At 38.1% G+C, this 16,892-nt stretch overlaps 1 protein-coding gene across 33 annotated transcripts in view; it reads left to right on the top strand.

The window, feature by feature from the left end:
- NRXN1 (neurexin 1) overlaps nt 1-16,892 on the top strand; it is a 726,764-nt gene that overhangs the window by 610,177 nt on the left and 99,695 nt on the right. For 22 of the 33 annotated variants that reach the window (XM_068939986.1, XM_068939987.1, XM_068939991.1 and 19 more), the window contains 2 exons: nt 13,342-13,431; nt 14,864-15,183. In XM_068939986.1, coding sequence (XP_068796087.1) covers nt 13,342-13,431; nt 14,864-15,183 — 410 coding nt within the window. The remainder of the gene's footprint in view (nt 1-13,341; nt 13,432-14,863; nt 15,184-16,892) is intronic. The other 11 variants (XM_068940005.1, XM_068940007.1, XM_068940010.1 and 8 more) reach the window with 1 other exon arrangement.

Raw genomic sequence — 16,892 nt, forward strand, 5'->3', positions numbered from 1 at the left:
AAATTTGATCTTCATGTTTTACAGAGTTGACAGACATTAATAGACTGCTGGTTTAAAATTTCAACGTTATAGCTGCGTAAAAGGAAGAGAAAAATAAATATGCCCTTTTCAAAAGAACCAACTGTACCAAAAGTTTATGTTCACTGTAGCTGGCTATGGGAATAAATCTAGAAAATATGCTTTCATTTTCAGAGCACAGGATATAACAGAGCCTCACAGCAATTTTAAACCAAAGGATTCATGAGCACTTCACTTTTGGGTCCCAGTCCTGTATTTCTTTCTCATGCAAATTCCTTTTGAAGTCATGTACGTTCCTGTCTAAACTAAAATACAAAATCAGACTGAAGATAGTGCTGTCCAATCCAAAAAATCGTTGTAGGATAAGGTACACATGAAGAATTTGCACAGCGAGGTTTCAGGCTCAGTTTCAGGGTCTTGTTCCCCTCATCCCTTAATTGCCTAGGTGGTCTGGGGCTCGTAGGTATCTTGTGTACGTAAACGATCCTTCAGGAGTCGAAGTACCATCTCCGCACCTGTGACACTGCTGCCTGGAGCTTACGGATCTTGCTCCTTCAGCCAACCTCCTGACTTCGGCATTGTGGTACTGGGGCGTCGCAGTGACTTTGTGGAGCCTGTATATCGCGACCGGAAGTCGCGTCGTCAGTCCCAAAGCTGACAGATATTTTTTTATAAAAGTGATTAGCAGTGAATATAGTTAATTTTTCATCAAGCAGCTTGAGGTACAGCACCCAATATTGCATACAATAAACAGCTATCAATGAGGAGCATTCACTGACTTGGAAGCACACCTAGTGGGAGTCCACGGGGTCTGCATAGGGCTTGAAAACATGTAACGTTTCTGTCAGTGGTTTGGAAGGCTGCTTAATGTCATTGCTGGTAACGTGTGGCTCATACGAAGGCAGAAGGAGTGGTAAATAACAGCGAGGGCAGGGCAACCACACTGCGTGAATACGGTCACTTGAGAAGTAAATGTTTAAGGGAAAATTAAACTGTGGTAGTGCTAAGTGTGAAGGTATGGGTCTAAGAGCAAAGACTGTTGGTTTTAGCAGAACAAGAGACTCTGGCATGGAAACATGTGATTCTGAGCAGGCACTGGGGGTCTTGTTTTCCATGCTCGGCATGAAGCATCGTTAGATGCTGTGACGAAAGAGATTATAGAAATCTTTTTGTGTGCCCAAAAGGCTAACATTAGGCATTGGTGAGGATTTTTCCCCCTTTTACGGAACTTTGAAACCAGCTTTGGAATACAGGTACCGAGGTCTGGTGTCTGTGGCTGTGTGGAAAAAAATGAAGCTTGTGTGAAAGGAGCCCAAAAGAGGTTCTTTCTCAATTGATTTATAATGTCAAAAAGCAAACGAAGAAATGACTTGACTATAGTGTAAGTACTTTCGGGGGAGGAATCCTGGCTACTTATAGGGCTCTTGAGCTCTTCCTAGAAAGTCATAACCAGAACTAGGTAATGGAAGCTAAAGCTAGAGGAATTTAAGCAAGAAGTGGAGCGCATGATTTCAGCAGAGAGTCTTGGAATTCAGTGCTGTAAGGTTTCCTTTACCGTGTGTCATTATATTAGGATAAGATATTTTTTTGGAAGACCTGTCGGAGCCCACTGCAGGTTACGACTTAACCAAACAGTAGTTTTATGGCCGAATACAGGATCAGGGAGGTCAATATTCATATCCTATGATATGCAGATCAGATGAGGCCTATGTCTTTATTAGCAGTGTTTTATCAATATAAGAATACTTAAGTGCTGTGCTAGCATTGAGTTTTTAATATAGCTATACGTTCCCAGGAGTTAAACAAGTCATACCAGGAAAAAACCAGCACAGTTCTAGGTATAATTTGTATATCTAGAAACAACACCGTCCTATAGAAGAACTTTAAACATGTCATTTCTATTGAATTAAACCAAGAACATGCTTGCAAAAGAGCAGAAAGTGAATGCTGAAAATATTATCCCCAATGTTAACCTATCTCTTTCTTTCTAAGCTTTGTATATTTATATAGCCATAAATCCTGGTAGCTAGGAAAACGCTTATTAATTAGCTGCTTGCTCAACTATTTTATCTGATATCTTACAGTCTGTTGCACGTATTTTTTGACCTGCTGACTTTAGTTAAAGAATAGCCTGTAGAATAGGCCTGCATGCAGCCTTTTCAGCTGAGCTGGAGAGGTGAGGCATGCTGCAGAAGTCTGTCAGAAATAATCTGCTGTACTCAGACTTTCGTTATCTGCCGCTGCTCTGTGGACGTTATGACCAAGAAGGTTCTGTGCAGAAAACAAAATGGGATGTACTATGAGCTTTGTCAAAACGGTGATTCAGCCTTGTCCTTTTTTGATAGTAGCAATCTATCCTGGTAGTCAGACATATTTTAATCTTAATTGGATATACTTTAGGCATAGCTTGGTTGTTTTATAAGCTCTAATGTTCTGTCTTGGAAGTAGTGGCAGATGTGTGCGTGCATTAATAAAAGCAAGGATTGTAGCTGAAGTTTTCCCATCTAATCTATTGATTCCATTCCAGTACTTTCATGTATGATCATGATCATGAATTAATGGAATGATAGAGTCCTTCCTTTTTAGAGTTCTGAATTTGGTCTTAAATAATAGTTATTAAATTGCAGTGCCTTTATATTTTATTAGTAAGCTGTTTGCACATTTTAGCTGTTAATATATTATCTGTTTAGAATTAGATGTTCATTTAATACTTTATCATTCTGAGTACTAATCATTTAAAAATAATAATACTTCAAATAGCATATTGCATTATATTTTAATAATTTATTAGTGCTTCATATCTTTCGAAGCTACTAGAACTCATAAAGTTGGGAAGATGATAATATCCCTATCTAATTTCTTCAGCATGCTGGGTGTCAGTATGTTTTTGAAAAGGTCAAGTAGTTTCGTGAGAAAAAATGGATGTGTAAATTGTGCTAGCAGAGCTATTTTCTTTCAAAGGTTGTTCCTTTGCCTATTTAACGTTTTGTAAGTATTTCAAAATATAAGTAAAGTCTACTTTTTGGTAACTGCATTGACAAATGGATTTTTGTAAAAGAAAGTGAAAAATGAAATGTATTGACAGTTGACTAGTGATTACATATTTTCTTGCAAATTCATGTAGGCTTAAATTGCCCAGTAACGATTGCTTTTTCATTTTGATGTTTCAGCTCAGATTAACTCTGAAAATTAAACCAATAAATTTCTACCTACATGTCAGTTAGATGCCAGCTTTAGGTTGTCCATTTAAAACGTGGCCTTGCTAACTTTAAAACAGAGTAACTCCTCGCATGAAAGTGTGTTCTGGACAAGAGCTTAAAGAATTTGGGTATCTTGATACAGCTGGTGCAGGTCAGATCTGTATGTTAGTGGGGTGCACTGCAGCGGGCGGACTCTCTGTAGGAGAGGTTAGTGGCAGTCTGTCTCGTACTTATCCTCCCACCTTAAAGCTGCTTTATTCAGCAGTTGCTCTTTCTCCCACTTTGACGCAGAGGAAAGGAGCATAGGATAGGAGAAATCATGAAACAGAGTTTTGGAAAGTGATAAACGTGTTATGATAACCATGGCTTTCCCCCTTCGAGAACCTCCTAAACCCTAAAGGAAGGAAACTCTTTAGAAAGGCTTTAACCTAGAGATCCTTGCTTTTGAGCAACACAGTTCTTAATTTTCTTCAAGATTGTAATCTCACAGCAAAAAAAAAAAAAAATGTTCGCAGTAATTCTCAGTCTTCTCAGTTTGACCAGAAAAAAAAAAAAAAAATCATCACAAGAGGAAATACTTTGTTAATTGCAAGCACCTTGCAGATTTAAAACAAAGAACAGTTATATTTCAGAGAAAAGCAGTGAGGCACTAGATATCTCAGATTAGTCCAGTTTTTTTTTTTTTTTTTTTTTTGATTACCGAATCAGATTATTTCGCGTTTTAAGACAGAAAACTAAATCGCTGCTGGGGTCCACCTACAGCCATTATGTTATTGCGTGGTGGACTGGTTATTATAGTTCTGCAGTCCTAAAGCACCTCTTTGCTGTTATCTCAGTGAACATCAGTTTCTATTATTTACAGTTTCTGTTTCTGTGCCTTGCCAAAAGCGTTAAAAGAAAGTATGTGTGCAAGTTTAAACCTTTCCATTTGAAATAGATTATTCTTTTATAGTAAAATGTCTACAAGGCATAAATACACAAATTGAAATGCCACTTTTAGACAGAACTGAAAGACTGGAGCTTGCTTTGGCCAAGGGCTACTTTTTTGCTGCATTGCTGACAGTGAACAGATTTTTATCTCTTAAATGCCATTTTCTATCTGTATTGGTGCGTTTGGTTTCTTCTCCTTGGCAAAGGCTCATCTAAATAATGACTTCTCTTTCGTTGTTTAAATCGGCTCGCGTGTAATTATGCATAATCCTCGGAGAATGAGCTGACCCAGCCTAGGCAGAGGAGCGATTGTTACAAAGCACCTGTGTGGTCTAGCACTTTGGGGCATAGTGATGGCTAACTCTTTCATGCTTCATGATGGAACTTGAAATCAACATCTTTAATTTTTGGAGTTGCGGAAAAGTTACCCTGTTCTCCAGTCATGAGAGTTGATGCTGATTGCTTTGGATTTCTTATGATTTTTATGTGTCTGGTCATGCAATGAATGTGAAGTTGTTCTCACTGCACTCTGCATTTCCTCCAAACAGCCTGCTAGGCCAGTTCAGTTGCAGTGGCTTAGCTGAACATAACTGAAGGCCAAACTCTATTTTCTCTTATAAATTACATAACCAAGTGAAGAATTTAACCCCAGGAGATTTTTTTGAATTGTTTCAAATAATTTTTATTGTTGCCACTGAGCTAGAAGTAATATATAGAAAATATATTTCTATAGAAGAAATAGTAGAATAGTAGAATTTCCCAAAGCTTTTAATGTTTTTCGTGGAGTACAATAAAACGCAGTGATATCAGCAGTGACCTTTTGACAGTGTATCCTATTCTGTCCCCAGCACTTTGAGTACAGTTAAACTTAATTAGGGAAACTTGTGCATAGTTAGCAAGACCTTTCTTATTGATAGCTTCTGCTTGAATACTAGATACTCATGGGGATGCAGGCCAATAGAAATTTAAAATAAGAGATGAGCACAGTGTTTTCCCTTTACCGCTGTTCATTTATATAATGTGAGTATTATTTCTTTCAAGAGACATTCTATATAAGAGCTCTTTGCTACCATGAAATGAAGACCATCTAGACTGCTGCCTCAGTCGGAGGCAGAAGAGTATGTTGCATAGTTGCTATCTCAGACCTAGGTAATTTTAGATACAGTGGGGCTGAAGTATCCTCCGTTTTCCAGTTGTCAAAAACCTTTTGAATAAGAACCAGATTACAGTCAACTTTTGGTTAAATTTCTATAGGAAAAGTAACCTTAAGAGCTGTGACATTATGATTCAGAAACAGTTCAGAGTTCTTTTACCTTGGAGAACTGCAAAATGTCACTCTCGGAATGATGTGGGGCATGCTACTGTACTTATAACAATTCATTTTTTATATTTTAATCTTGCTCTTTAATGATTTCTATCAATTTTCCTGCCTATTTTAGCAGCAGCCATACAATATTAGCTCCTTAAATGCTGCACAGGCAGTACAAAGGATCTTTTTAAAAAGCCTGATAACAGAATATGACCTTTAATTTATCAGACAAGTCCTATGTTTTCTTATCTCCTTCTTGTTGCTTTTCATCTTCTCTTGCTTGCTTTTGATACAATACACCAATCTCTCAGTATAAGCAATCCAACACTGCACAAACCAAGAAAGATACCACATTACAGTGAGGAAGTGAGAGTCAGGAAGAGCACCCTCTTAGTTTAATTACTAATTAATCTAGGGAAAAATAATGAAAAACAAAATAGGCCGGAAGGTAGTTGATTTGAAGCAAAGGTTCAGATCTCCCTGAAAGATTAATGAGCGGTCTCAGTTTCATCATGCAGAAAGTTTTAGAATATGATTTAAGATTAGCATAGTTAATATGCAAGCATGAAGCGCAGAGCTCGTAGCTGAGCATAACGTGTTTGAGTACAGTTTGTAGTATCAGTGAAGACAGTGGACTGGGAATCAAGATACACATATATCTTTCAGTCAATCTGGGAATGAGATTCTTTTTCAAGGCAGCCTAAGTTCTTGCTTTGTGTTTAGGCTGTCTTACAAACCACCGGTGAATGGCAGAATACTCTGCTATGAAGACTACTGTCAGTTATTCTGTGAGCAGAATATTCTCTTGGGATACTTAATGTGCATCATAAGGAGTTTGAGAGCACCTATAGGGTGAAAAGGGCCATATCATGTTAAGGTTATTTAATATGAAGTTGGCAGACTTTTAAGTTTGTTGAAGTCATACCTGACAGTGGTTTGTTTTTTTCCATAATAAACTCGTACGGAATAGGTCAAGGCACTGTAGAGTTTCACTCCTACTTACTTACTACAGATGTTTTCACTATCTTTAGAGTTTTTTTTTTTTTTCACTTTAGCTGTGTTACCAAGCTGATGGGCAGGTTTGTTCAAGATGTCCAACAGGAAAAGATATACCTTCTAGAATTTTTGTCTGTCTTCCATTTGAACACTGGAAGGAGGCCGAAATCAACCTTAAGGGTATTTAGCTTTCGGTGCCTTAGGCCAAGCAGGGACCTGAGATCTTCCGAAAGAGACCACTCTCCCTTTGGGGAGCTAGGAACTATCAGAGGATATTTTAAGAGTTTCCCTGCTATTGTTGACATGTTTTCACTGTATTGAGCGTTAATAGGCCTGTTCCTCCAACTCCTTATACAGTCAATGTCTGTATAGACCTCTAAAAGTGTCCTCTGTAGGACTCTTGAAGTCAATTCCTTGATTGTCCTCATTCCAAGTGGCCTTGGAGCATCCTTAAGAGTATCTTAAAACAGTGTAATTAAACTGGGAAGGGAGAAATCCCCCAGATGGTCCGAGCAGTCCCAGACTTGGAATGCCGCCACCTGAGTTTTCAGTCTGCCAGCGTCAACTGTACAAGGCTGTGGACTGGGCCTGTGCTGTAGTGCTGTGCCTAACGCCTTCATGGCCTCAGGATGCCTGGCCCAGCATGGTAAGAGCACCTGCGTTCTCTCACTCTTTTGGGTTTTCAGAGACAAGTGCTTATTTCTCTGTTCTTGTTCTTTGGCTCTTGTTTCACCTTGGCCAGCTAAACATCAAGAGCAGGATTACCAAGTAAAGCCAATTTCCCAGCAACTGTCCCATCAGAACCTGGGACTACGCTGGTCACTCACATTGAGCCATTCATTGTACATATAGGATTTCAGCTAGTGCATACTCCATCCAGTCCCGTCTCCGCTCCTCCTTTACCTGGGCAACGGCTCCATTTTGAACAGGTAGCAATGATGTCTAGTATGTAAGAGCACATGGATGCTGAGATACATGCGGAAAAAGTCCGGACTGTGGTCTGTGCAGTGGTCTGTGCCCCTGCTACAAAGACACATTCTTCTTCTTTCCTACTTTTGCCCATCTATCCCAGCCCTGCGCCCCCCCCCCCCCCCCCCACACACACACACACACAATTTTAACAGGTAGTGCTGGCATATTTTAGTGACAGAAGAAGGCACAGAGCCTTGTCTGATCCATCCAGAACTTTCACACTGCTGGATCGATCACGAGATAGCTGACTCTGTGAGCACTCATCAGAAATACAGGTCAGAGCAGTATCAGTGTCCCACAAGCACAGTGATTTGCTGGGTTGACCTGGACTCAAAATCCTCTGCCCCATCCAAGCCAGTCTCAGGTCTGTTTATCCTGAATCTAGCATGTTGTGATGGAAAAGGTGATCTCGCTTTGCAGGCATAAAGGCAAGCTACTGATGGCTGCCAATTTCAAGATGCTTGTGGATAATAGCAGGACTGTCTATGAAAGTAACAGGCAAGATCACAAGATGGGATGTGCTGCAGACTGTTTGGGAGCTCGGTCTGTTAGGGGCAAGGCTTTGCTAGGGCTCTGCAGTGGCAGGTGAAGTAAGGTTATGCCGTAGGACACCCCACTTCCGATACAGTGTGGAAGGGAAATCTGGAGATGTACGCTGGGTCTGCAGCGTAAATGTGGGCAGGGAGCTGTAGCCCAAATGAGCTCTCTAAGGGGTCTTGATCAAACAGAGCCGTGTAGACACAGCCACTGAGTTCCTTAGATGGCGGCTGAAGACAGTAATTACATTTGAATCTTATTATAGCTTTAGAGAATGTCTGTATACTGGCTACTCAAAACTCATTACAGTCTGAGTCTATCATGTTGTTAACATCCAATTTACGTTGGGACTGTGACAACACTGAAAGCGTCGAGGTATAGCCAAGAACTGGAGCCAGTGAGAACACCAGTGTTACATGTGCAAGCTGTATAGACGTCTGTGCTTGCAGTTGATAACACTTACAGTATCACTCCCTCTTCTGCTGGGGAGAGGCAGGCAGCATGTGCAATATCATGTGTTATGCAAATTTTAGAGCAAAGTTTTTATGTTTTCAGTTTATTCTAACATAAATATATGTGTGTGCGTGTGCGGTAATTAATATATGATTGGAAACAACTTTATTATGGGCTGTTACCAAGCATCCGTTAGACTGTGTTTTTATTTCCTAGCTTGGTCCATGAAACACCCTGTGAACTGGGAACAGAAGGGCTGTTTGTCCCTGTACAACAGAGCCTCCGTGGCATCTTCTCATGGTGCACAGTTGCTTTCAGTCAGGTTTCTTCCCTGACCGCATCTGGAGGAACAACACGGGTTTCTGCCTTGCTCTGAGAAGACTCTTGCTGATGTCAGGAGGGTCATGATTCAGAAACAGCAGTGCCAAGATCACGATGAACAAAATTGGAGGAGGGCGGTGTTTATAAATGGCAATAGACCTTGGTTTCACCATTTTGTGTTATTTATTTCCCTAGCAGATCACTGGGAATAACAAGGTGAATTTGTGTTCTGTTAAAGGGTTTATTTCAAAGAACATATTCTCTAGTCTTTAGGTTGTTCTTCACAGACTCTCGATTTTCAACCTTCTTACTTATTCTCTTTCAAGGATGCTGCTATTTCACATCAATAACTGACACCTTTATTTCAGAGAACAAAATGGAATTACACTCCAGCACTGACAATATAATAAATCAGGAGGGATAAAATACATATTAGTGAAGTTCACATAGTTGGTCTGTCCCAGCTGTGACCTATAGATATAAAGGTATGATTAAGGTATTTTTGGACTGCTTCTTCTCAATCTTACCGCAAGATTTAGACCCGACTCAAAGATTTGACCTTTTCTGCTCCTCTCTGCCTACCTTGATTCTTTAAAATTATTGTTATTCCCTTGAAGTCTTTCTGCTCATACAGAATTAATGCTGTGTTGTGACAAAATATTATCTATTTGGGAGAAGAATGAAGCCATCTAGAATTCAATCAGGGTAGACAGTGTCACAGCGCACATCCTGAGTGATTCATTTGTACCCAGTTTTTTTAATCAAAGAAATCTCAGCCATATTACCAGGAAGCATCATGCTGGCTGGTCACATAGCTGTCTACAATTAAAAGTGTAGGTATATTGTTGTTTAGACCTATTAGTTGTTTTCTATGAATTACTGTTGAAAAGCATGCCTGCCAAAGCACTTAATCTTTCAGAAGGGTAACAGAAATGAAATCTCAAGGCCACAGGTTTATTTAGAGTATGAAAATATTTATGTAACCTTCTTGAAAGTATTTTTACAGAAGAAGTTCCTTATAGTTCACTATATTGGTAAAAATAGCATAAAAAATAGGAAACATGAAAAGTGTGCGATGAACACCCCTGAAAAAAACGGTATGTGGTATTTATGTTTTCCCTACAAGGAATGAGATCACCGGATGAAGTAAAGGCATATAGTTTTACTGAATTCGGTGAGCCTGTCCAGATTTATTGTAGCTGACCCAAAGCGGTTGTTCAGGAAGAGGCAGTTATTGAAAAGATATGTGCTTTTCACAATGTAATAATAGGATTTTTGTTGCTTTTATGTTGCTTCCATTATTTTCAATGCTATTTGTTACTTCTGTGATATCAAGTTTTTTGAAGGTACTCAAGTCACCTATATGTCTACTAGTTTTATTATTTCTAAACTTATGTGTTCTCCTTCAAGCTGAAGTTGGATAAGTTCCACACCATTTCCTCCTAGTCCTTCCATTTATATTATATGCTAGAAGAATTTAAGCTAATATAATAGTGTCAAATTGAGATGCATTTGACTATGTAATTTCCCTCTGATGAGGGATGGGCTAATGTAATCAGCAATTTTTTGTGTGTATGACCTTTACAAATCAAACGGCTGTTTCCTTGCTTTGTATTTAGCTCCCAGTGCTGTAAGACTGCTGTCCTTAGGATAGAACATAATTTTTAGATAGAATCGCATTATAATAGGGTTGCAGTATTCTCAAAAATCATACACTGTATGGACTTTTTAATGAAATAATTCAAAGAAATGTACAAACTGGCCAGGACTAAATTTATGCTGGTAATTCACAGAGGAGTTTCCACAGTCATCGTAGAGATGTCCTGGAGCAACTGCCAAATAGAAGTGGAGGAAGCAATAAACCTGGTCCAGGATGAATCCCGTGTTAGCAAGAGAATCATAGTACAAGCAAGCCGTCGTATTAGGTGACCATAGGGTGTCCGTCTACCAAATGTTTCTAACTTATACCCATTGGTTGCTTCAACAGCTTAGCATGTAACGCCTTCCCAATGTATCAAGTTGCAAATATGGTTTCATTCTGACACAACTTTGTGATTCTTCTGCACTCTGGGGAACATTTATTTATGCAAAGTATCAAGTGGTAAACAGTCAGTGAATCTGATGATCTCCTTCTGTAAGATTTTTCTTGCATTGCTTTAATGGATTCTATATGCTCAAAAACCTCTTTTGAACAATTTAGGCTTTTTTATAAATTACATAGGAGATGACTCTTTTTTTTTAATATAGGAGAAAAAGAACATTAAGAATAAAACTTTATGATTGATTTATCGTAAGTTAAGTAAACCATTTGGAAATGGGAGATTCTCTCACTTATTTGCTGAATCAACTGATAATATCTCAGTAAAAGCTGTATAAACATCTTACTGAAAAGCTAAACGTAAGTGTTAAAAATAACCATCTGTCAGGGCATGTCAGTTGTTAACCCATTGATATAATTTTTTTTTTTGTTAACAACAGAAGATACAAATCCAGAAAAGAAATGTGGCGGACCGCATCTACTTGTCTTGGTTCTCATGTTGATCACATGAAATCTCTGAAATTTTTCCTGTACGTCTCAACTTCTCAATTAGTCACAGGGAGTTTGTGATATGTATAGGAGCCAGTTTCAGGTCTGAGGTGAAGAACTGTGATTTTAAGGATGATAACAGGAAAAAAAAATTTAGGACATTCTATATTCTCATAACATCACAAAGGCCATATTCTGAAGCCTCTTATTCTAAGTATTTTTTGGAAAGGAAGAAAATGAAAAGTTTCCCTGAAATATTGTTTTATACCGAATGTTTTTAAAAGTTGAGAGTAGAGCAAAATGTAAATTTGAAAAAATAAACATGCATGTATTTTTATAGATACACATGCATACTTTTTAACGCATATAGAAATTCGTATGGCATACTGAAAAGTGGACAGGAAAAGGGCGTCTCTCACAAGAAATGTATCAGCTTCTGGCGTAGTGAACTGTGTCCATGTTAAAGCAAACGAAGGTGACGTGAAACAGGGTAAGTAACGGACCGTGTCACTGCAGAATAAGCATCTGCATAAAACTGACACTGTTTTTTTGGAAGAGGAGCTGTTGCTCTTGCTATTTCTGGGGGCTACAGTACAGATCCTTTCCTGCTACCCTAGCATGGCTTGTGTTGCTGATGCCAGTAGTAATTGCCTGGTCAACTAGAGGATTGAGTTTCCTGAATTTGGATAATACTTTGTTTTGGTAATTGGCAGTAGGATCCTGCTACCTCAAATAAATGTGTTTTTGAGCGCTACATGGACTACGCTGTCCTGTATTTACCATTTCCACTGGAGATATAAGATGCTTGCTGGTGGAAGTCAAAGAGAATTTGCACATTTGAGTAGTAAGATTGACTTCGGTTTGGGACCCGAGTTAGGAATGACTGCTTTTTACTCATCTGGATTTTCTCATCTCTCAGGTTCTTAACTAATATGAACCAATACAATGGAAGGAAAAAGGTATCGTTGGTCTGAAATAATAGCACCGCCAAAAACCTGTGTATTCAAGGAGATACTTAGGTTTATCGTTCTCCTGAGAAATGTTTTAAATAGAAAACAGTAATGGATGGAGGGCTTTCTGAGGGATCATACCTATATTATTAAAAGACAAAAATCTGTGATTACAAATAAATATTTAAAGCACTTTTTGTAGTTACTCCTGGTTGTCTGATATTTTTCTGACTATATTGGTCTTATTTATCTCACATTGTTTTATTGTAAGCCATCAAAGTTCTCTGCACAGACTAACAATAGATACAATTTGCAAATATGCCAAGTTTGTGTTTTGTGCTGCTGAGTTCTAGGTAGTTTAGAAGGTAGTTCTAGGTAACTTATGAAACTCCACTAAAGATGGCATCTTACTAAATTTTTAAGCCCTGCCACGTTCAGAACCAGGTTTCTTTTCAGTAAGTCACTTTTGTCAAAGCCTTGGTGTTCCTTCAGTAAAAGATGTCAACATGTCCTGTTAAGGGTGTACAGATGGTGAATACGCTGATCTGTTCTGTACGATATATTTGAATCTCTGGAATTTATTTAAATTAAGTGAATGCGAATGTATTTTTCCTGACTAGGAAATAAGTTATGGACGGTCTATTTCTAGACAGCAGGCGAAAGTGTGTCTTAGATGGTGATTAAGGCTTGTGTTCTTCTTTAAATGACTAACCTGGAGTGAGAGGTTGGATGTCTTTTGAAAAATTAAACCTGTTTCACCTGAACATGTTTAACTAGTTAATAAGAAACATCAAAACAGACAAAACCCTGAGGTCAATGATCATTTTTGGTAAAGCCATTCTATGATGTTTAAATTTGTTTTTTGGGTCTGTCTATAACATAAGTTTAATAACCTAGCTCAAGTGCAGATTTCTAATTTTCAATTAACATAGGAATAATTTTGTTTGCTAAAATAAAATAAATGAATGAATGAAAAGTCTGAACCATGAAATGTTCTAGGTAGCGCTTTTTAAAATTCCAAATTTCAAAAAATCATGTGGCAACTGTATAGCTCAAGCTTTAAGTATTAACTTTTAACCTTTGACCTTACAGATTTTAACCAATGAAATGTCTCTTTAAACTTTAAAGGAAACAATGATAACGAGCGCCTGGCGATTGCTAGACAGCGAATTCCATATCGACTTGGTCGAGTAGTTGATGAATGGCTACTCGACAAAGGTAAAAAACATTGATTAAAACTTCAAATAAAAAAATAATTTGAACATAACCAAGTAGTACTTCATTGTAACACTAATAAACATAAAAAATAAATTTCAGTAAAACTAAATTAAAAACAAATTTAAAAAAGTAAAATATAGAGTAATATTTGCATACCGTGTATAATAATTTCTATACATTTCTAGAAGTACCAGCTGTTTAATAATCTTACCCTGTTAACTTAAGGTTAAAGGGACTGTTAAATATAATCCACTAACTCAATCTATGAAGGTACTCAGAGCAAACATTAACCAAAAATTATAAATCATTCATAGATTATATTACATGTTCCAGCATCTAAATTATTAACTAAAAATATATGTAGTTATGATATCTTCATTACGGTCCTGAAACAAAAATTTGTTTAAACTGTAGGTATCTTAAATAGTGGGCAATATGAATTGCCAATCAAAATGAAGTCCCTTTAACGTTTGCAACCTTCTAAGGGGATTTTGGAACAAACGCTAATTAAAACAGAACTTAAAGTTGTGTGCATGCTTCTTTTTGAGCAGAAAACAATCTGCTAAAGTGACTATTCTATTTAATAAGAGTGGTACTGTTGCTGAGGTTTTCTCTGTTTAATGGAAATGTGCCATGATTTCTCCATCGGTATGTGTATCATTTCTGAAGCCGCTTTTACATCTAAAATCTTTTATTTTAATTGATAGCCTTGCTGAAAGCCAATCAGACATCTATTTTTGAATTCTCTGCCTCTGAGATACTCAGTGTGAACCATGTGTTTCTTTTCAGTGTGTATGTCGAAGGAAAATAAACATTTAAATACAAAAAGGAAACATTTAATTAAAAATGTAAATATGTTATTCACTTACATATAGATATGACAGATTACTGCATAACACATTCTTTAAAATTCACTTAACGTAGTGACGTGTTTGCATATCTATAAACTCTGGGTGTGTATATACATATTTGTATGTGTGTATACATACATAAACTCACATGTACATACTTAAAAGCTATAGCTCCTATGTTGTATTGCGTGGAAAAATCTTTGAAACGTTGGCAGTCTTGAAGAAAAAGTAATCTTAAGGGATTAGAAACCTGGCATTCTTGACACGCACCAAAAAGCTTTCCACGGCTTTCAGGTAAAAGGGAGAAAGGTTTCATTTGTAGTACTAAACACATTTAGAAATATATTTGATTGGCCTTTTAGCAAAAAAATCCCAGAACGTGGTAAATTAAGAAAATGCAAATACTCTCAAAATGTATACATTTCATGGACACCTCATTAAAAAGCAATGAATTATGAGTCAAATCCTTTTCTTATAGTTTATTGCTCTCATTCCTCACCCCATGAAAATCTGTTATCATCCTCGTAGAGTATAGAGTTCACAGTCAACATTTTTGCATGTATATAATATTATCTTTACAGGGCGTCAGCTCACAATCTTCAATAGCCAAGCGACCATAAAAATTGGAGGCAAGGAACGTGGCCATCCATTCCAAGGCCAGCTCTCTGGTCTTTACTACAATGGCTTGAAAGTTTTGAATATGGCAGCCGAAAACGATGCCAACATCGTGATAGAAGGAAACGTGAGACTTGTTGGTGAAGTGCCTTCCTCTATGACAACCGAGTCCACAGCCACAGCAATGCAGTCTGAGATGTCGACATCAGTCATGGAAACAACCACCACGTTGGCCACGAGCACCGTTAGAAGAGGAAAGACCCCGACGAAAGAACCTATTGGTCAGGTTAGTCAGCTTTCATGACTTTTGCACGTGTTTTCTCATCTTTGAGTACGGCCTCCTACATTGCATTCACTCCGCAGTTGAAATCGTTCCTACGGGAGAAATGCCTGTATTTCTGATAAAAGTTCTGTACCGCACGTTGCCCATGGATGTGATTTTGATTAACATTTAGAGGGAAAGGGAGGACTTTGTGTTATTCTAAATGAGGCAAACCTACCTGTTCAGATTTGTATTATCCTGAAGAACCGCAGTTATCCATCTTTGTCGCGTTGCGTATTTTTAAGTACCGTTTCTTCCTTTGGTGGCTAGCACTGGTTTGTTTCAATGTAGAAATGGAGGATTTAGGGAATTAGAGGTGTAATGAAATACAGTGGTGAGTTTATCCACTGAGAAATACAGTGGTGAGAAATGAGAGCCAGTTTGGAGAGACAACGGGAGAGAGATGCGAAGGCAAAAAGTTGGCAGAGGCTGGAAAAGTGAATATTAGCACTTCCTCCAGTCCCATGATTGAGCATCTTCCCAGGCAGAATGCCTCGGGAGAAGCAGCAGCTTCAACGGGAATTGAGTGTTGTGCACCCTGTGAGACTCAGGCGGCAAGTCGGCGACTGTTGTTTACTGTTTTTTGAGGTTATTTGCATCTCATGAATTTGCAGATATATTTAGTAGCTTTCAGGTTTTGTCAGGATCTCTGTGTAATATATGGGGGAATTGAATTATCTGAAAAAGGAGAGGGAAGAACAGGTGAGTGAATTAAGTACCTTAATGCCTAACTTGTGGATATCCTGAGTCACAGCACTCAGACTTTGTGCTTTAAAAACCTGTAACTTAACAGGCCATTTCTGGGGCAGGGAAGACTCTTTTGCATTTGTTCTGTATTTGAAATGCTTAGAAAAAAAGTTGTACACTGCCAGAAACTTTTCCTGTCTTCACTTGGTTCACATGCTTGCCTGTGATCCCACTGTGCCATTAAACCATGACAGCTGCGCTCTGAGATCCAGAAGTAGGACAAGGAGCAAAGAAAGTGTCACAAGCCGTAGGGAGGAACAGCAGCACAACGTGATGAATGAGGTTAATTTTCTCAAGAGTGGAGAAGAACATGCTGATTAGACTGAGAGGCTGGGGTTAAGTTGCCTGTTTTCTGCGTAAAACCTCAGGTCACTGTGTGAATTTGATCAGAGCATTGAACTTGATGCTTTAGCTTTTCCACCTCTAGTATATCACACTTTATATCACACTGAAAACTATGGTGATGTAAAAGTAAAAATTATTGCTGTTTTTATCTTGTAAAATGAAACAGAAATTAAAAGCGAGCTTTTAAAATACTTTTCTGACTTGTATATTTATATAAAAATATATTTAATGCAATTTTACTTCCTTACTTAAGGTGCATGAGGAAGCAAAGAAAAAAAAAGAGGCAACGAAAACCCAGCTAGAGATACGTGGAACTGGCTGCCTCATAAAAATAGCATCCATTACAGAGCACAGGTTGCATTTTTTTTAATGATTGTTGTAGTAAGCTACAGTGTTTTTAGTAAAATAGGCATAAATTTTCTTTGTTATTAATTCTGTTTTTAACTAGCATCTCCCACTTTATTATCCAGCTAGTCAGATCTCAGTGTTTTACAATAATGCAACGCAGAACCTCATCAGATTTGCACAGAGGAAGATTTGCCTCTAAAAGTGCAGGACACCCTCATAACAGGGAAGGATTT

The sequence above is a fragment of the Struthio camelus genome, chromosome 3 (genome assembly GCF_040807025.1).
Source record: "Struthio camelus isolate bStrCam1 chromosome 3, bStrCam1.hap1, whole genome shotgun sequence".
In the NCBI taxonomy this organism is placed as follows: Eukaryota; Metazoa; Chordata; class Aves; order Struthioniformes; family Struthionidae; genus Struthio; species Struthio camelus.